The sequence below is a fragment of the Pleuronectes platessa genome, chromosome 9 (genome assembly GCF_947347685.1).
Source record: "Pleuronectes platessa chromosome 9, fPlePla1.1, whole genome shotgun sequence".
NCBI lineage: Eukaryota > Metazoa > Chordata > Actinopteri > Pleuronectiformes > Pleuronectidae > Pleuronectes > Pleuronectes platessa.
Genome location: NC_070634.1, coordinates 13,483,709 through 13,505,602, shown reverse-complemented (window position 1 = coordinate 13,505,602; position 21,894 = coordinate 13,483,709). Strand labels below are relative to the sequence as shown.

Sequence of the window (21,894 nt, the reverse complement as noted above, 5' to 3'; positions counted from 1 at the left end):
GAGGTGAAGGTTCACCACTGCTTCATTTGCATATGTGTGACAGTGCCCTTACGCTGGACTCACACATATGCGTAAGACACTTAAACCAAGACGCTGCTCATTGACTTTGAATAGGGTGATGTCAGACGTTGCCAAACTGCATTGTGGTTCCGCTAAGTCGCATTCCTTGTGTTATGTATGGTAAAATTACTGGTTATGGATTTTATTTCCTGTGCACCTCTTTATAGGTTATGTTGTGTGTCCCGAGCATGAAACTGTCGATGCTTTGAGATCTGCATTGAACTCCAGGCAAGGCTTCCGTGTGAGTCCTCCGTTAGCTTCGGATGTCGTCCGCAGCTCAGCTCTCAAACGTATGTTATCTTCAAATCAGTGAAAAGACAATGAAAGCCGTGAGAGGGGTTGTTGTTTTTTTTCTTTCTTTTTTTTAAACCCAGCATTGTCTACCAAATGCAACGTAGGCAACCAACAAGAGATCCAGGTCAGCAAGGTCAGCACGAGTACCAATACAACACAGCCTCTCTGTTGCTTACAGTGAACAATCGACAAGTAACATGGAGACGTGTCAAGCAAATCATCAACATACAGCAGCAGCGTGACGCCACAGAACACACTGAATGAAAATCAACTGTGTGGCTTTGTGTAGAAAAGCATTTAAAACATCACTGTTGTGGGTAAAAACCTTTTTTCTTCAAAAATAGCATTTTTTTTTTATCAATATTTTCTTACAATTTACAACAAGGGTTTTCTGAGCCCAGGGGATGACAAAAGTTTCTCACCATATTCATTACAATTCAATTTATTGATTCGGGTTCAAATATGAAAAATGAGCTAAATAGAACTTGCAAGGTTTTCACCTGACAACAGCAATATTTTGACCAGTGTGGATGAGGTGTGTTTCTGTGGAGAAGCAGTCGTTTAACTCAATCTTCTGCAGCTCTTCTGTGAACTGGGGAGGTTTAGAATATGCAGACTTTCTCTCTTTCAGACAGTGGTGAGAGACATGTGATAAAGAAAGAGACAATTTCAGATGTCCTGACATTGTAAACCCCTTGATTTAGCAAAAGGATATGAGGGAGAGAAGTTACAACAAAGGTGGCTTAAAGTTCAGGTATTGCATTTAATGTGAATCAATCCTCCCGGATGTTTAGACACACTTGGCACAGGTACAACAGCAGTGGTTGGGTGAAGGCATTGGCTCCGTGGTGTGTCGATTCATCAAAAGCAGTCCGGTCCAATACAGGACTACAGTTGATGGCACTCCGCTGGGAAGACCCCGTCAAACATTCAAGTTTTTAATTGTCTGAGCTCAATGAAATCCTGGAGTTCCAGAGGGAGTCAGTCAGAGTGTCTGCACCAGCACGGGGAACAGCAGGGACAAGTGCTCGGCACCCCGGATGGGGAGTTTGTGCGTGGTGTAGAAGTGTATCACCTCTGGGATGGTGTCGAACGGGGGGCTGTTCTGGCCCAGCACGTACTTGCCGTCTTTATACCGCGTGAACTTCATGTGCATGAAACCCTGGCAGCTCCTGAGAGAGAGAGGGGGGGAGGAGACGAGAAGAAGCATGAGAGTGATCCGGTATGAAAAAGAGAAATAGCAGGGAGAGAAAAGGGCGGGCGACATGAAATGTAGAGGACATAAAACAGGAAGCTGTGTCACATAACGACACAGGGGAAATGACAGCCTGGATTTATGTTCGCCTCCTTCTGCTGCAGGAGGAGATTCTAACCAAGATGTAACACCATGTCACAAATTAGGAGGGAAGAGACACTTTGATGGATGAATGGATTGTATAAGAGCACATGGTGGGAAAGACAAAACCAGAGTGTGTGAGAAAGAAAAAAAAAAAAGAAAGGAGGCACTGGACTGTGAAACGGGCTTCTCCAAGACAACCACGCCAGTTCCTCCCCTTTAACATCAGCAACGGCAGCGCTTCCCCTTTAAGAGCCCGCCCGCCCGCCAGTCATGACTTATGTCTAATTATAGAAGCAGAGGGAAAGACAAGGGCTGAAACCTGTCACCGTAATCGTCATTGTTCTAGTCAACCAAATTAAAGTTTGAGGAGCGCTGAAATCAAAGACACCCTCCGTGAATACAAACAGCCAAACAACAACAGTTCATGATCATCCCACCACGTGTCTCCAGAGCAGCGACAGCCAGACGCGTGTGATCCAGTCGGGCGCCGCTCGGAGCTGACAGGGAGCTTTCATCCCGCTCTGTTTGTTTTGGGGGACTGGTTGTATCTCATGGTACATTAGAACCTGCCAGTGCTGCTTTCATAGATATTCATGTTGGGTTCAATCCTGCAGGACTGTCTGTTTCAGTGCTTTGGAGTGCCTCTTCATTTTGTCTCCGCTAAACTACTTTTGTCATTCCTCCCATTCTTCACGTTGCACTGTTATCTTAAAATCTCATGGTTTGATTTTTCCCAAGGGAGAGAGATTCTACCACAAGGACAGAAACACCCAGACGCTGCGTTGATTCAATAAATGTAGCTGTTATTATAGACTTATTTCTGAAGGGTATATTGGAATCATGGCCATGTGTCAAAATCCTCGCCTAACCTGCAAATCCACCACAACACACAGGTAAAGAATTTGAAAAGTGCTCTTTCTATTTAAGATGAAAACTGTAATCTAATCTAATTAAAAGCACTGTGCTTTGAATTGAATGATTCAAGTGGCCACCATTCACACACACTTCCCCCTGTGCTGACAGGACATTAATGAGAGGAAGAAGGGCACACTCTAGAATTTGCACACTCTTAACTTTATAAGGACACAAGCTTTCATCGACCTTCAGGGCAGAAAGAATGCAAGAAGATCCTTGTATTTTTTCCTTGTGTTCCAGTACCGAATAAAACATCCAAATAGCTGCATGTGTGGACGACACAAATGGAAGACAAGACATACAAATATAAAGGAGACATTTGAAAGTAAATTTGGGAATAAAACGACTGGTGAGCACAGCAAAAGTAAAGGAGACCAATGTGCTTTATAGTTTTGTGTCATCATTTTGCCCTTTTCCTTCGTCTTCTCATAGATATAGATTATATTCAGCTAAGAGGCACTTTCTCTGAAACCTGCAACATCATGAACTTTTGATTGTTGATTGTGACTTATTTTTGAAATGTCGTGGGCAAATGTCGTGGGCCTAATTATTACTAATAGGAATGTAGAAAAATAAAACGATTCAGATTAATAGACTCGGACTCATTTCAGATTGTGCTGCGACTGACTCTGATGTTGTGGACTCTGAAGGACAGCTCCTCCTCCTAAAGAATGAGAGGCTGATAGATTCTGCAGTTTCATAAGAGACATTATCTCCAGTGCTAGTTGTGACCTTGTTGCTTGAGCAAACGTGCGTGCAAGTATGTGTGTGCGTGTGTGTGTGAGTGTGAGTGTTTGTGTGTGTGTGTGTGTCAAACCCACTCTACTCATGTAAATGAGTAATGCATGAGCTTGTTTGTATGTCAGCACCACACAGTGACACTCGGTGCCTCCCCCCTCCCTTCCATCTCTCCCCATACCCTCCTTGTGTGGCCCGCAGAAGGTAATTCATATTCATTAGCGATTATGGGGAAGATGATGTGTGCAGTGAAGTGTGCTCTACCTGCCTGATTACCACTTAGAGGGCCCAACGGGGCCAAGGAGGGAGGCCATGGAGAAGGGCCAAGGATGGGGTGAGGACAGGGGGTGATGGGAAAGCGGTTGGAGGCAGGGACAATGGTTCATGGTGGTAATTACAAGGGAGAGATTTGACCAGATAAGCAGTATTATGTGCTGCAAATGAGTATCGGGGAAGGCATCAGTGTGGCAGTGATCTTAAGTGGGGGTTATGGTGGAGGGGAGGGAGGGAGAGCGTCGGGAGACAGATGGAGAGGTGTGGGAGACTGCGCTATGAGATCGGTAGCTCAGGTGGCTTCACACACACTTTGCACACACTCCTCACTCGCGCGGCTGAAAGTGCTCAATTAAAATGTAGCACTGAATATTGAATATCTGGTTTGGATGTCTTCCAGCTTGTTGTGGTATATCAGCGTGCATGTGTGTGTGTGTGTGTGTGTGAGCCTATGACTTACCGTAGGGACAGGGAGAAGTCGGAGCGGGTGGCCTGACTGTTCCTCACCAGGTAGCTACACTCTTTACACAGCATTAGCAGCGACTCTGCCTCAGAACGAGACAGTGATCCGTGGTACCATCTGACACACACAAACACACAACATAACACAACATAACATCAAGATTGATTCCAACATTAACACCAGCAAAGAGCAAAGTCAGCGTTACGTAATCAATTTGATTACCCATATTCATTTTCATTATTTTAAGCTCCCCACAGAAAACACTCCAGGAGCTCCAGGAGTCCCAGGAGCCCCTGGAGCTTCAGGAGCTACAGGAGCTTCAGGAGCTTCAGGAGCTACAGGAGCTTCAGGAGCCCCTGGAGCTTCAGGAGCTACAGGAGCTTCAGGAGCTCCAGCAGCAATGTTTTCTTTGGGGAGCTTCCTCTACTTTGGGCTTTTTTAATTTTGCAAAAACTTTCACATGCAAAAGTCTGGAATGAATAAAAGGCTCAGATGTGACTCAAAAAAAGGCAGCGGCAAACAAAAAAGCTTTGATTGAAAAGAACAAGAAGTTGTAACAGACACTCAATATTTGTTATAATGTAGGAAAACACGCTCAGTGTATTATTTATCTACCAATGTTTTTAGAGGGAACATTTTAATTGTGAAACAACAAACAAACAAAAAAGCAGAAAAAAGGATCAGTGTGTTTTGCAAAGGACTATCAAAGTATAAACAAAAGATAAAACAGTCTATTGAAGTGAATGCTACAGGTTGATGGTGACGCTGTTTCTTTGTTTAAAACAGGAGGAGACCACAAAGCTCATAACAGCCCTTAGGAGATCATCAGGGAGTAATGGGGCATAATAATTAACTACCATCCCCTGGTGAATATGGACATGTGTGTGTGTTTGTGAGTACACCATTGTGTGTGGTGCGGGTGCAGGGAGCATGTTTGCTTAAAGGGTGTTAAGTGCTTGGATTTCATTAACCAAACAGCCCATTAAATGCACAGAAAGAGAAACATAAATTACACCAATGATGTCTGAAATTACAAGACCGCAGAGTAGATGTGAGTTTTTAATGCTCCGACTTAATTAGTTTCCTTCTAACCTTTCGTAGCTCTGATGAGCGCTGCTTAGTAGAAGTTTTGTTTGAATGCGTTACATTCTCTTTGTCCCTCAAGTATACAAAACATCTTTTCTACAAATACATGCAAGTACAGGATCTCTGCACAGAGGCATTTGATTTGCATTTACGTAATTCTATAACTCAGGTTTGTTTGATGCATATAAACATCATACACTGCTCCAGGCAAGATGTCTGGCTTTCGTATAACTCATTGAAATGGAACAGTCAGACAATCCTGACTGGATTAAAACATGTGCACATATTCAATCTTGCACAGCATTGTGGGTATTTTTTATGTCAGCTAATGTCAACTGCATCACCACCACTATTACAGCTGTTTTTCATCTAAGACAGTGCAATTTCTTTATCCCGTATTATACTTGAGGTAATTAAATTCAGGGCAACAGGGGCACTCAATGATTAACTATCAAGATCAGTGAATTTTAAATCATGTAAGCCTTTTAATCTGATTAAACCTTAAACACTATGAGCTCCACTCAGTTTAATAGCAAGTGATATATGTTTATTTAGTTGCTATGGGTTTAAAAGAAGCTGCATACATACACCTGCTTTTCCAGAGGAACAGTGGCGTCCACCCTCTCCCCAACCATTGTCAAGCCTTCCTGCGGCATACGAAACTTCTTCCCCCCCCCTGCCAGCGGGCTGGACCACGGCCCCGGAGGACGCAAGCGTTCTGTGGGCGACGAGGAGCGGTCCCACTCTGCGCCGTCAAACTGCACTGTTGGCAGACAAGAGACAGAAAAAGTGAGTCACCGTATTTACACAGTTCTGTGACCAGAAGGGATTATAAACCTCACAGCCAGATTCGGGCAAACATCATCAACCAGGCTATTGCACACAAAAAAACACACGTGCAGCACACAGAGAGAGAGAGAGAGAGAGAGAGAGAGAGAAAGAGAGAGAGAAAGAGACCTCTCGCAACTAGAGGACAGCAGGTCCCGCTCTGACAGATTGAATCAGCATCATCGCAATTACCATCATCAACATTTCTATGAATCTCCCAGGGCAGACAGAGGCAGGAAGTTGGCTTCTTGTCTGCCCGGCTCTGGCACACACAACCTCCAGGAGTCGACGGCACGGATTACGACCCTAATTCCGTTCGGCAGCAAATTACATGTGAAGACTGAAGTGTTGCTGCTTTTGGTGACATTCAATCTGCAGTGCTTAAACATTAAATGTAACTGCAGCTCAACTGAGATTTCTGATATTAATAAGGCAGATATAACAACATATCGGGAGCTAGTCGTGCATGGTTGATTAAGTAATTGGGGGGGGCAAACCATAATGACTGCAACAGGCAGAGAGAGATGCAGGTGGTGCAGATGAAGGCCGCTGGGAGTTTGGGGGGATGAGGTAGAGCAGATGTAGGACAACAGCTTGGGTCGCAGAGGTCAGCGTGACTGCATATGTGCGGGTGTTTGGAGAGATAGAGGATGGCAAGGCAGGGGAGCGAAAGGGAGGATGGTGGTCGTGCTGGTTGTGTTCAGGGTTAGAGGTCACCTTGCTCTCTGACGGGGGGCTCCTCCTCCAGCTGACCCACCGGGGCAGGCCAGGGCAAATCCGACAACTCCCTCATTTCTGATAGAAGTGGGGGAGAGCGTGGAGGAGGCGGGAGAGGAAAGGGAGTGAGAAAATGGCAGATGGGTTAAACCAAGTAAAGATATGCAAGAGAAAGAGAAAGAGGTGGTGGTGATGAATTTGGGGGAGAGATTTCATAATGAGGAGTAAGTGAGAAGTGCGATGTGGAAAAAAAGTTGGAAGACAGGGAGGCCCCGTCGAGAGTGAGAGAGCAGCAGCACGCGTGTGCAGATGACAGGGATGTGGTGTCAGGAAATGTGGTGAGCTGTACTTCCTGTCTCCTTGTTTCATCACACTGAAGCGTCTCAGATTGTGTGTTTACAGTTATTCATCACAAGACAAAAAGAGCCAAGAAGATAAGACAGACAGGACGAGAGAAGTTCAGTCATCTGAACAGAATCCACTTTAAGTCTCCTGGAAGTCGATGCTTTGGAAAACAAAACGTGACTGGGACTGAAGAGCTCGGGGGCAGAATAATGCTCAGTTCACTGTCCTACCTACGGTGAGAGAGCGGCTGGAAGTGTGCGCCGTGAGACGGAACTGAAAATAGACCAGTTTCCACCATGGAGGGCAACCATCTCATTTAACAGTCATTATTGCAGCCGAACACACACGCACAGACCCATTTAAAGCAGAAAGGGATTACAAAACAAATAAAGGGAAAACAGGGGTGATGTCTAAATGAGGCGACAAATCCAAAGACCCCCCAGGCCTGCAACATCAAAGGCCATTTGAATGGGCGTTTGGAGAGAGACCCGGGCTGTACATACATGCCTTTCTCCCTCCCTGGTTAATTATTGAGCAGGCAGACACTCCGCCACTTTCTCTGGCTCTCAATGAATTATTGATGCATGGCGTGGTACAATGGCCCCATCTGGAGCGGGCTGCACCTCCACCGAAGCCAGGATTTAAGTGTGGCCTGGCATCCCACGATGGCAGACATGCACGCAAACGCACAAGTCCACAAACCCACAAAGACACACACACACCTGACATTCTGAAACACCCCATCACTGCCGCACTCTGCTGCCTGTTCGCTCGCCACCAATCCACATTTCACACCTCTAGTTCTCAAGCAAAACTGCGAAAGACGCGTGGAAAGAGAGAGGGGTGTAAATGAGAGGCTCACTAAAGTGTGAGAGGAAACAAACAAGATAATTTATCACAGGTCAGAAGTGTGCCCAGCCATCCGAGCGAGGGATAAACTCAGGTGGTGTGGACGGAGAGGAAAATCCCATCAAGACTCCTCTCCCTCAGTGTTTGAGCAGCTGCAACAAGCCATTTTGTCTCGTGAAAGAAGAAATGTACAAAAGAAGTGAGAGTATATCAGTTGTTTCCACCGTCTGATCCCATTTGTAGATTTCTCTTTATTTTAAGCTGTAAATCAGTTTCTAACTATAAGAGTACAACTAAAGTATTGTTAAGTTTAAATCATAGATCTCATTCATTTAAATCCCTTCTCCATGTTCTTAACTCACATGAATAATTCCACTATCTGTCAGAGCTGATCAGATCTGTATGAACACATCCTTTTCACATAGATTTATATTAATATCACATGTTCTCCCTTTGATTTGAAGACAATCCTCCTAAACCTGCAGAATCTACCTATTCTGTTTGGTTGTCAGACTCTTAACAATCGCTCTGTCTGAAATGCAAAAGGTTCCAAACAAACACACACACACACACACACACATACACATACACATACACATACACATACACATACACATACACATACACATACACACACACACACACACACACACACACACACACACACACACGCACACACTCCCACATGCACACTAGCACAAACACAGAACCTTGTGAGAGCTGCTCACTGATAACAAAAGGTTGATTGCCAAGCTAAGGCACACACAGAGATTCAAACACACCCGTTCGAGCAAAGACACAATATCACACCATGTCACTCATTGACAAACAGGGAACATCTGGCTTCCATTCACTCATCCCAGGAACCTGTGGAGTTGTCATCCACAGAAGTGCTTTTGTTTGCCAGAACTAAACAATGACACACTTAATAGTTTATGGTTAAAGGCATGGTCACATCTACACCCACATTCCTGGTTTGTTTCTAAATCGACTGCAATGTATTAGTTATTATGTTGGAAAATTGAGTGTATTTATTTTGTTATCGTTTCTGTCCCCCATAATTACCAGACTGATGAAACAGGTGACAACAATTTAATAAATGTGTGGTCTCATGTGCCTCAACTACCTGCTAACAATTACCAGGAATCATCTGAGGGGGGAGGGAAGGGCCAGATAAGTTCTGCTGTCTGGGGTTGCACAGAGCTCAAATTGCCTTGGGTGACAGATAACTGACTTCTCAAGCACATCAGCCGTTTCCTGTGTCCTCACGGCAGAGGAGGAGCCGACAAAGACAACAGCACAGCTTCATTAGCCCCATTAATGAGAACATCTGTTCTTCAAACAGCCCCGACGGCTCGTCTTCATTCTGCACACAAAGAGCTTCTGCTGAGGAAAAATGGCTCCCATAAGGACAGGCAATTAACACCTTCTGCCATCACACCAGTGCAGGGTAGAAAAAAAACTAAAAACATGCATTCACACCAGTCCCTCTTTCAAAATGAAGATCCATGCTGTTTTGATTTCAATCTTAGAAGCATCACACATTCATTGAGCATCCTTTTTGTACACATTTTCTCGTAATTCATTACATCCATTTCCCCGAGGCTTGTATTGAACCTCCCTCTTTTCTCATCTTCCCTTTTTCACCTAAGTGGGGCATTATCTCTTTTTCCATATTCCCTGGCCCCCTTCCAGTCGCGCCCTACTCTACTTCCATCATTGCTCCGACCTGTCTCCCATAGTGGCTGGCAAGAGGGAATCACGGAGGACATGCCTTTTCATTTATGTCAGGTAAGGTTCATTCTGAAGGAGGGAGAAAATCAGCGAGGAGGGAAGGGGCTGAGAGAGTGGCAGCAGGAGTGAAAGGGAAAGAGAGAGTGAGAGCAAGATAAGAGTCCTTCCATTGTGCCAGTAAATTGATGAAGAGACTGGTCAGATGTCCCCAGGGTCTGCTTAGAGCAACAGAGAGCAGCACCGCACCGCAAATGGAAATCTAATTGTCTTTTCTGTCTTGTCTGCATGCACACGTATACACACTAACACGCTTTTATGGGGCTCGTACAGGGAGAAGTGCAAACACCCAGAATAGCCCAGGAAACATGTCGGAGCACATGTGCCCAGACATCCAGACACAGCACAAATAGGCTGTCGACCATCTGCCTTTGCAAGGTTTGCTCAACTGAGCCTTTGCATTGGCAATCGTTAAAACTTTACAGCACCCTTTAGCGTCTATGTTAACAGTGCTCCTTTCCCAAGGATGGATAAAGCAATCTCATGTCCTTTGACTTTGAAAATATGTCTATATTTTCTTAGAAAGAATCTATTATGATCAGCAAAGCATAACCTGAATCATTAGACTGAGGTACAGCTATGCTTTGAGCTCAATGCATGCTCACAACAATGACAATATTGACATGCTATGTTTAGTAGGGAAAGGTTTACTAAGTTAAGCATGTAATGGTGTTAATAACAGTATAACATGCGCACCGCACCTCCCACTATCCACAAATGAAGCCAAAATATCCCCGATACGAACGGCGCCATCTTGAGCATTTGGAACCTCTGCGGTAGTGATCGGGGAATGGACCCACAGTAGAAAGTTCCTGCTGATATACACACTTGACCAATCGTGAGTCAGAGGCCATCAAGCCTACAATTTTACCGCAGTTTTAATAATCAGGGTTATAAGAACTACCTCAAATGACAGGAACCATCTTTCATTTGTACGTGCATTTTATCCTTTTTGTTTGGCCCATGTCCCATCCACAAACGTGGAGCAGGTGGAATTTAAGACCTTTACTGCAGCCAGCCCTCAGGTGGCAAGCAAGAGACTTTGGCTCCACTTTTGGGGAGTCATTTCGTAAAGTCTATGGTTCACTATAATTAAGCATGCTAAGATGCACCAATTAGCAGTAAACACAAAGTACAGCTCAACTGAGAGGAATTTTTTAGCTATGAAGCTATTTGGTCATAAACCAAACAAAAGTGACCAATTAGCCTGATGATGGCACCACATGAAAGGTTTAATGATCACTTAAAAAAGGTCCTTTTACTCAAAAGTTAAACCATATGATTAGAAAAGCTTCACAATGGTACTGGAAGTAAAAAGGTTACCATGGTCAATTGGATTTATCATCAGAGTATCATTCATTTTCTGTCAAATAATATGTCAATCCATCCAGAGTCTGGAAGCAAAGGAAACATGTTGAACTCGTGGCTACTGCTATTCCCCTTAAAACAATGGTGACTCAAGCTACAGGCAGCTCTTATCATTTCTTCCATATTATGGCTACAAAAGGTAAATTAATTACAGGAAGATTTTATTGGCTGCAAAGTATTTACCTAAACTGCACATACATTTTCACCGCCCTCTTGCTTCTGGTTCAAACACATTCCCAGTCCCAGTTTTTCGCTGTTGCCTAATGAGCAGCTGCACTGGAATAAGTGGAGAATAAGTGCTTTGCTCAATGGCACGAGAATGGTAATTGCTAGAGGCGGCGATGTTATTCATTCACCTTTCCAGCTGATTTGCGGCGCTCTCATCATGTGTCCACTCCTCCATAGCTCATCATCTAGCTCAAATCAAAAGGCTCAATTCTCTTGAGGTAGACTATAAAACTTTAAAAAAAAAAAATTGAAACACCCATTCATCTGTTAATTAGGTGTCACCATCAGAGAGCTAATGAGATGCTGCCTTTCATTAGCTCTCTAGTTGGTGCTGAATGGCTGCCGGACCGAAACTCGCACTGCTGGAGTTACTATTGACTTCCAGGAAATAATGACCGCTGTAATTCAAGCTGGACGCTTGTGACTGGCGACAGCTCTCCAACAGCGTAACTAAAACCCAGCGGACTGAGAGAGACCTGTCACGTTTAAATCCTCAGGTACGCTCACACAGCTGAGCCAGCCATATCCAAACGTCCAATGAAAATCTATCAATTGCTTTCAAATGCCTGGTTTCAGCACACAATACTCACCCGATTACATTTAAAGACGGATAATCCCCGAAAAATTATAATCAGCGAGATTCTGTTCGGAAGAGCTTACATGAATGATAAGTACGTAAATCCATACACAATATGATCCAGCCCCCCCTCCCCAACACCCTCACACTCATTTGAGCCGACGTGCACACAATCTCCTCTCACCCTTGAATTAGTAGCCTGGTGATAATCACAGCTGGAAAACCTGATTTGAGAAGCCACGTGTGTGTGTGTGTGTGTGTGTGTGTGTGTGTGTGTGTGTGTGTGTACGTGCACTGGAGGTGATGACGAGGGGGCTGCTGGCAGATCGTGATGCCCCCTTTGCCCCCTGCAGCAGGTTATCAGAGTGAGTGTGTCACATCCGCAGGGAGGGGGGGCTGCGAGGACACCGCTGTCACCGCTGCTGCCGATGCTGGTGTGTGTGTGTGTCATAGAGAGTGTGCCTGTGTTAGGAGGATGACTGATTGCACCCTGCTACAATGGCCCTGAATCCCCCCCCCCCCTCCTTTCTGTTCACCTCACCCCGACCATTAATTCTCCTCAACACCCCTCCCCTCAGCAGCACTGGGCCTCCACAAACACCCATTGAGCTGCCACCATACACACCATAACCTTGGACACCCCATTCTCTCTCATTCTCTCCCTCTCTCTCTCTCTCTCCCTCTCTCTCCCTCTCTCTCCCTCCCTCTCCCTCCCTCTGCAGCATCTCTATCCATTTTCCAACCCCCAGTCCTCCTCCTCATCTCTCCTTTCTTTTTTGCCCACTGTCCATCTTTTCCATCTCTCTTGTTGTTCGGCTCTGTCCTCGTCCTCGCCATCCCTTCCCTCCCCTTGCATGTCGGCCCTGCCTAGCAACGCTGAGCGGGCCTGGGAATATGGATTAAATGTGAGAATGGAAAACACTGTTTGTGTGTTTATACTTCAGCGCTCCGGCCTGCGAAGACACACAGCGCCACGGCTTATAGTGCTGACTCTAAATGGGGGGGAAAACACGGGGTCAGACAACTCCAGCCTCACAGGCGTGTTCCTCCACTGTGTCCTCTAATGGTGCCGCAAGCAGGAGTGCATACTGCATGTGGCACAAAGAAGAGAAGCTTGAATGCAAAAGAAAATAACAGATAAGGCAGGAATAAGTGCTGCAAACAGGTGAGAGGTGTTATTGGCTTTTAAATTAACAGCCGTGCGTTTCCATTTGAAACTCTGCTCTCCAATTAGTTATGGCGTCTCTGTGCTGCTTTTTATGGTTAACGCGATTCAAGGATGAACATGGTGTAAAATGATATGTCTATGCGAGTGTGAGTGTGTTCAGACTATTGTGTGCTGACCATGACTCTCTTATTAGCACCGGATCAGTCACGCACATGTAGGCATGTAATTAACTGAGAAGCGAGGGGAGGGGGAGACGTAGGAGGGGAAGGAGAGCGGGTGCGGAGGGGCGGCTGATTTATTATCCCATCACCTTGACCTTGGTGACTTGAAGATGCAGCTCAATTAAGCTGACTTGGCCCGACGTGCCTTACAGTGATCCACTCCTAAATGACCCATCAGTCTGTTCCGGTTTCTCTTTGCTTCCACTTCACTCTCTCTCCCTCCAATTACACTCGGTAGATGGAACGTAAGAAGATGGGATGGGACATGAACTCTCAGAGCAACTTTAAAAACGATAACCACGAGCCAATTATTTCAAAAATACCGCAGATAAAACGACGCTTCACAAAGGGAATGAACTTCCTCCGTGCTCCTCCACTGTCAACCTCCTTTTTATGACATCAACACAGCAAATCACACACGAGACGTCTCTGTCAATTCCAATTAACTCCAAGGTTGCTGTGACAGTGTTGTGGCATATGTGTGAGAGGGAGACATCAATAGTCGCCAGTAGGTGTTTAAATGTAGTAAAAGAGACAGAGAGACGGATGTCCTTTGAGCCAGTGAAGGTCACAGTAGTCTCTATTTCTTGCAAAGAAAGCGGCTTGGCGATGAAATGATGAAACATTAAAGGTCAGGACTCTATGTGTAATCCTGGAAGGGTCTATAAAAAGGAGCCATTTTGAGTTGTGTGCTATTGATAATTTTCACTAAATCAATTTCATGATTCCCCTTTTGGAAAAACCAATTTTGTGTTATTCCTCATCTTTGCTGCGTCGTTTATAGAAGCTTCAGTAGATATCCAGGAAAGACAAAAGATGATTTTAAATATGTGGGTTTTAAGATGGATTTTCAGTTTAAAACGCATTTCCTGCATACTGAATCTCACACGTCGAATATTTTCTGGGAAGCTCCGAGTATCGATTCATTCTGGCAATTTGAAGCCATAAGAGCCTGCAAACTATGGTGTGTGGTTATTACAAAAATGTAATTCTCTAACTTATAAAGCTTTTTAATATATTAACTAAATCATGCATTTTGAGAAGCATGATTGAACAGTTCCAATGCAAAAGAAATCTTTGTAGTATTTTGTTTTTACACTTTCCCTGTTTGAAAATGACAAGCAAGCACCAACGATATCAATGTATCATTTGTTCTTTTCATATTCAACAGGGAAGCCACATAATCCATGAAACATAAATTTAATATGTGATTTGCTTCATTTAGATTTTAATCTAAAATCAAAAATAGGAATTGGACTGTAAATATTCTAATCTAGTCTTATTGATCACTCGAAGGGCTTTCCAGTACAAGTCACTTTCACTTATTCACGCACACATTCAAACAGTGCAACTCTATGCTCCTCCTCACAACACCGTCACGATGTTTCTACATACCTGCGAAGGCTTTGGAGATGTTGTCCTTCTTCCACTCCCAGGGTTGGTCGTACTCGTCAGCCGGCCTCTCGTCATCCTGCGGCAGCCGGCTGCTCTCCTTGCCCTCGTCCTGAGCCTCTCCGTACACAAGGCCCAGTCGCTGTCCTCGCTCGTCGTCATAGGGAGTGTCGTAGAGCTGCACCCCCCCACGCATCCGTCCTCCTCCCGGGCCACGCTGCAGCTCTGTCAAACCATATGCAAATTAAATCCGCAATAAAACTCACACACACAAAACGCATGCAAGCATTTAGAGATTTGTCTCGTGTGTCACCTTTAACCACTCTGTAAAAAAAACAGAGAATATTAGGAGATAATATTTGCCAGTAGTGATGAGGCTCCTCTTCACACAGGACTGATATTATTCTGCTCTACAAAGCAAAACAAAAAGCCTGTTGAGCTCTGACATGACTAGAATTAGAGTGGAGAGACAAATTATGTTTGCACAGCTTGCCGTGAGCTCAAAACCTCATATGGGGGGGCTTAACGAGGCCTTGGGCTAGATGCTGAGTAGCAACACGGTAGCCAGCCCCCCCCCCCCCTCCACACCATTCCTGGATCCCAGCACCGATCTAGCATGGCTCACAACAGCATCCGCGTACCCGTGATAACATTTTCATCACTTTCTCAGTGGGTTCCAGCCGAGGGATGCTCTTCAGCACCTGATTGTTACGTGGAGTCAAACATGGTCATGAGGTAAAAGGATTTAAGATTAATGATGCAAGCTAGAGGAGGAAATCAGATTTCGGAATGCACCAATAGGAGCCTGTAAGCTGCAGCAGCAATCATTGATGACAGTCTGATAGCTTGACCTTAAAAATATCCCCTTTCAAAACACAGGGTTAAGAAATGGAGGGAAAATGGGGGGGGGGAAATGAAGGAGTGTGCATCTTCTGTGTCCATAGCCAGAGTCCACTCAAGTGAGCACTGAACGGGACGAAATGGAAATATTCACCGGTGGAAAGCGGGAAAAACTTTAACCTTCACACGACAAGACACCGCTATTGGGCGGCCCTGTAGTCACCATGGCGACCGAGTGGAGACCCTGGGGAAAGTCCCTGAGGCTAGAAAGGGGAGGGTGGAGGGGAAATGGAGAGAGGAGGAGGAGCAAGGAGAGGGAGGAGGGAAAGAGAGTGAGAGGATGTGGTGGGGAGCAGGAGGAGAGGGAAGAGGAAAGGGAAGTAGTGAGGAAACAAGGGGAGGAGGAGGAGGAGGACGGGAGGGGAGGGGAGGCGAGGTCTGTCAGCGTTTGATGTAAAGCCATTGAGACAGAAGCACAGCGGGGCTGAATGCTGCTCTATACCTGCGCTGGGAACCCGCCGTGTCAGCGGTAGCCTGCAGATGGAGGGGATGAAGGCGCAGAGATAAAAACTGGCGTGGAGGAAATAAAATGAGAGATTCATAGGAGGCACGATGGAGGGGAAAAAAACAAAAGAGGGGGGTGAAAATAGCAATTTGCCAGAAAGGTGACAGAGAGAGAAGATTGAGGGGAAAGACGACTGGGAGGGCAGAGGAGCCTTTAGGCATACAGATGTGAGCCGGGGCCTGGAAACTGCGACGGGACTGAGGGGTGTAAACATTCAAACTCGTAAAGTGCAGTTGAACACAGCGCACAGGTGTCTTTTCAGGACAGTCTTTGTGACAGAGAATCACTATTCCCATCTCACATCTGTCTCTGCCGCTCCGCCGTGTTTATTAATGAGCAGAAGCAGGCTGACAGACGGACAGACAAAAGCGGGCAGACACTCAGTCCTGGAGTGACAGCCTCAATTCAAAGTCAAAGACAGAACTGTGACAGGGCTTCGTCCAAACACTCTGCCGTCACCGCTGTGGATCTAATCTTTCCAATGGCTCCATCCAGCCCAACCAACCCAGTCTCATCAGAAAACGTGTAGTGGCAAGAGACTGGGTTGTCCAGCCGCTGCAAGAAAAGATCTTCTTCAGCGTTTCTCCACTTGGGCAGCGATGAAGGGCGGCTCCGATCGTTTACACCCGATGTAATGGACGTCACGTGACCAACAAAAAGGTAGCAGGAGTGGCAATGGGCGGGTGAACAGGACATCAAATTTGCTAAAAAACAAATTAGAGAGACAGCCAGTCTCCCCTCAGGGCCGCGGGGGAGAGCCCTCGAGATGAGGAGAGATAGAGAAATGGAGGAAGAGGAGGGGAGGAGGGGGAGGCTTTTACACTAAATGACTGGGACAGAGCAGGGAGAACGGGGGGGGGGGGGGGGGGGGGGGGGGGGGGACTGGATAGTTATCTCCAAAGGGCCGGCTCATCTGTGATGAATCTAACGCAGGGGAGTCGACAGGTACAATAATCCAGAGCAGAGCTGCTTGCTATAAATGAAGCAATTAAACAGGAAATAGTGTGAAATACTGCGTTTAAGGAGCTTTTTAGAACAAAGAGCTGGAGAATATGGAAATAAAGAAGCATTGTTCTGTGAATGCAAAATAGAATGATAATGTCGGAAATCCTTTCAATGCTATTTAATGAAAGAAATGGCTGACGGACTACAGATCAATAATAATAATATTACTTCATTCCACAGAACCATATTTTATTCATGATTTTGTGTCTGAAATGCAGTAGAATACCTGACAGTGCTCTTCATGATGAGATCTGAATTCATCCTTAAAGCATGACCACTTCATCTCATGCAATTCTGATTGATTATTTGTGTGGATGCCTGAATTTACCACATGAACAAAACTTCAAAATGAGAAAACTGAAACACAAAAAGGAGGCAGTGAAAGGGTTACTGATCTCATGAGCACTGTGATGAGCAGTGAGGGTCAACTGACCTGTGATCACCCTCTGGGCTTCGTACGGCTCCATGTAGCCGTTGTTCGGGCAGGGAGCGGGTCCGAGGTCCGTCTCCAGCCGGTGATCCAACCGAGCGTCGAAAGGATCAGAATAGTCGGTGTCCCCTGCCAGCGGAGCAGAGGGCACCACCTAAAGGACAAAACACACAGTTACTCATAATGAAAAATGACTCCTGCTGACAGAACACAACATTAACTTGTCCCCTTAGAGAAACCAGGTCCCTACTGTTTCTGATTTAGTACAGAAATGAAATATGATTTAAAAAATGTTTTGTCTCGCAGGCACAAGTGAAAAAAGAGCTCGCAATCATAGACTATAGTTGCTTTGATTCCAGCATTTTCATAATCAGCGTTTTTATAAAAATCGAAACGCTTTTGAAATAAACACTTGCATAAAAAACATCCTCAGGCATCAACGTTTTCTGATAATTAGGAGAATTTGGTCTGTATGTATAAATTCTGTTGCACAAACAATACGTCATCAAGACCCTGAGATGGAGGAGAAAGCAGTGCAACACTTATAACAAGCAATCAGGTCCCTGTGCTGAGTGGCGCGTTAAATATACGTCTGGTCGCAGACAAAATGCTTCTGGAGCATCACCAACACACTAATTAGCACCTTTGCCGTGCAACATCACAATACCACACAAATGCTGAGTATATTTAGAAACCACGCAAGGTGGTACTCGCATTAGAGGCATAGAGAATAAACTACATTGAGTCTTAAGAGGAGAATGCAACACAGTGAGTAGCCGCCCTGTCTCAGGATGATCTATTTTTTTTTAGGGAGGAGTAAGAGGAGCTGCTTGGTCGGTCAGGAGCATTTGTTCTTTCATGTGAGCACAGGAGGAAAACAGTGGTCATCTGGCACACTGACAGCTACACAGGCAGCCATATGGTCTGTCTCTCACATACACACAATCACACACGATATGAAAATACACAAGCACACACACACTTGTGTACAAAGATAAACACACCAGCCCCCTTTTTGCTCTCCTCCTCCTCTTGCAAAAAGACAATCACTCCTGCCAGGCTTTGCATCCCAAATTCTTTCAAAACACGCACGCTTCACAAAATCACATCCTAATCCCGTGTTGATTCTGTAACAGGTTATTTATCGATGCACGGGAATCTGCAATGTTAATTAGAGTGCGGATGTTCCCACAGACCCTGGGAAATTAATGAGTGCAGGAGGAGAGTTGGGTATAGAGAGAGGGAGAGTGGAGGGGGGTGGGGGGGGTGGGGGGTATTGACTTCAGTTAAGACTATTACTTCAATCCCACTTCAGGCCTTTTTCGCACTTGTAGCCATTTTCCGTGAGTGGAGTCATGGATTTAACTGCAGGGACGAAAAGAAAAAAAAACACTGACATGCTCCTTAACTCGCTCAGCATATGTGAGGTGAATTCATGCGCAGACTATTTCCTTCTGAAACCTTAGAGCTTCTTCTCCTGTCGCTCTCTTGACATCTGTTTGCCCCCCCCCCCCCCCCTTTCTTTACAGTCGCCGTGGATGTTTTCTACTGCACAACATTGACATTACATACATTGACAGAGGCCTGATGACATCAACAGCCTCTCTGTATAAATTACACTCCCCTCTGGCCCGTGACACGTCCCTACATATATGGCGTACTGTATTCGGCCCCTAACATGTGCTCATGCGGGGGTCTCTCTCTCAGCTTGCAAAACCAAACCCCATTTATTATTTATGGAAGGACATAAACTCAGGGGACTGGGACCCTCTCCGACTCAACGGTCCACTCAAGCCGTCAATAATTTCCCCCTCCAGCTATGGAAGCAAGTTTATGTGGCGCATGGGATGTAATGTGATTTATGAAAACAAAGCGTATTTGTGACACACAGTACCAGACACTTGCTTATGGAATCTGATCAATAAAGCTGTCACAGCTAAAGGAATGGGATGCTTTCCTTTCATCGCTCTCGCCTTAATTCAATCACTAATTTGTCATCACTTGTTTTTTTTGCTCTGAACAACAACAAAGATGTGATGAGAGAAGGAGGCTCTTACAGGCTCTAGCTGTTCCTCTATAGAGACGGAATTGAGGAGGATCTTGGTGCGCCCGAGCTCCTGGGAGTCCACTTTGATCAGTCTATGCTTGGGGGACTTCGGGTCCACGCTGGACGACTTCATGGGTGACCCGTACACCGGCGTGGCAGGGTCAGACGGCCCAGACTCGGCCCTGGGCCTGCTCTCTGAGTCCTCATAGGGATCCTCGAAGTCCAAGTCCCTCTGGAGCCGGTACGCTTTGAGGATCTCGCTCTCGGAGTAGTCTGGTGTGGGCGGCTGTGGGGGCACCTTCCTGCTGCCAAAGCTCAGGTAGTCCTTCAGCCACTTGGCCATCGCTGCTCAGCCAAACAGTGCTGGTGTGTGATGAGGGAGAGAGACGGAGAGCAGGAGGCTGCAGGGGAGCAGAGAGGGACAAATAAATAAAAGGGGATGTTACTGTCTGACCTTGTTTCTCATGGTCCTGTGTGAGCTGTGGATATGATTTGCTGTTTAAGTAATTTCAAAGATTACAAATAAATCAAATAAAAAACAACATTAATCCATTTGCTCCCGATCCTCAAAAATATTTGTGCTGGACAATTATTTCTGTGGCCACGGGCCCACAATCAACGTGCACTTCACACGCACTGCAAGTGACATGAAACTGCACCAACAGCTGGGCTTTCACGCACCCCCCTTTTGTTTTACGCAGGGAGCTGGGGCATATAGCGACTGGCATCTGGACTTTGCCCAAAGGCTGGAATTTCATTACACAGCCCTGCAATAAAAACCGACGCTAACACACTGATAAAAAAAGAATCATAGACCGAGACTGGCGGAAGTAATGTGGAATCACAGAAATAGCCGAGAAGTGTTAAATCTAAAGAGCTACATGTATTTTCCGCTTGTTTGTTCATCAGAATAAAAAGCAGTAAGTTTATAAGGAGCAGGACACACGAGCAAATTGAAATATACAGTTTGACTTCTCGTAGAAACATCAGGATTAAACACCAGATAGCTCCTGCGCGCTGCGGACACACTCACCTACTGCCCTAGTGCCACTTTGGATGCTTTACTCCGCGCTTCTTCATGACGCTCTGACACTGAAACGACCCAAAACCTGCCTCTCCTTTTTCATTGCACTACAGGAACAAGAGGAGAAAAAACACCAGCACCAGCTTCTCTGGGATAAATAAAAAAACAACCCACGAGCAGTGACACGAGCTCCAGTTCACCCGCTGAAGGCAAATGTGCGAGTGAATAGAGCGACTCTCCAGCTCCGCCAGCCGAGCGATTAAAGGGGAGGCGCTTCAGTCCCCGAGGAACATCCTCCTATTCCCCTCCCGCAGTCAACCGAGCGTTCATTCATTGAAATATCTGCACATCAACACTGGGGGATGCAACCCAGAGATACATCCTCTTCACAATAGCTGCACGGGGAAAACAAATGAAGAACAGAGGAAGAAGAGGAAGAAGAGGAGGAGGAGGAGAGGGGGATGAGACTCCAGCACCCACGAACGTGCTCCAAAAGATGTGCATTATTTATTTGCATGACATCACGGAGTTTTTGTGTTGTAGCCTCAAGTGGGTTTTTTAAATATGACTATTTCGCAGATTTCCCTCAAAAGAACCTAAAACTACGAAAGGCCCGAAGGCTGAACAAAACTGTTCTCTGCTCTCTCTCTCTCTAAGAAGCGTTTGGTGAAGAGGGGGAATCCTACAACAGTGAGGAAGTGAAGTTGTTATTGTTATGGATATTTTTGTGGTTAGGATCTATTTTGTGAATTTAGTTTTATTCTTTTTCACTTCTTTTTCACTTTGATTCTCCAAACTCACCACATATGAGTTAATACTGAGTCCCCATGTTAAATTGCAGCATGCAAAGTCTCCTAGGTTGAGATCAGAAGCCGGATAGAGGAAGGATCTTATTAAAAAAGGAGGGCACTGTCACTTTCTTGGAAAGAGATGGAAAAGAGGCAACAATGGTGAAACTGTAGTTATGGTACACACAAATTTGATGTTCCTCATTGAGCTGTGTAGTTTATAATGTAAGTGATATATTTCAGTGGGAATCATTCCAAAGCAGTGTTGTTCACTTGCAGAATTATCTTTACTGTTAAATACATGATTGTTACCTTCAGAATCAGAATCTGAATTATTTTATTGGCCAAGTATATTTTTACATACAGGAAATTTACTTGGTGTCCCTAAGAGCACTTTAATTAGTATTTCATTTATATATTCAAGTTGCTGCTGCATGTCTGATTGCCAAGGAGTTGATTGGTTCCTACCTGCCGTTGTTTTACGCAGGACAGGTATGAGTGTAACAGGGTTGAGTAGAGAGGCCTGTTGAGAATCCAGAGTTA

General features: G+C 45.4%; 1 protein-coding gene across 1 annotated transcript; it reads right to left on the bottom strand.

Annotated features, from left to right (window-relative positions):
- Positions 1–390: 390 nt before the first annotated feature.
- On the bottom strand, positions 391–20,792 carry shdb (Src homology 2 domain containing transforming protein D, b). The gene is made up of 7 exons (XM_053430700.1): positions 20,573–20,792; positions 19,550–19,940; positions 17,496–17,646; positions 14,656–14,877; positions 5,757–5,931; positions 4,080–4,199; positions 391–1,526 (listed from the first exon to the last, which is right to left on the bottom strand). Exons 2-7 carry the CDS (start codon positions 19,880–19,882, stop codon positions 1,340–1,342), a joined length of 1,188 nt encoding a protein of 395 aa, XP_053286675.1. The 5' UTR covers positions 19,883–19,940; positions 20,573–20,792; the 3' UTR covers positions 391–1,339.
- Between the last annotated feature and the right edge of the window lie 1,102 nt (positions 20,793–21,894).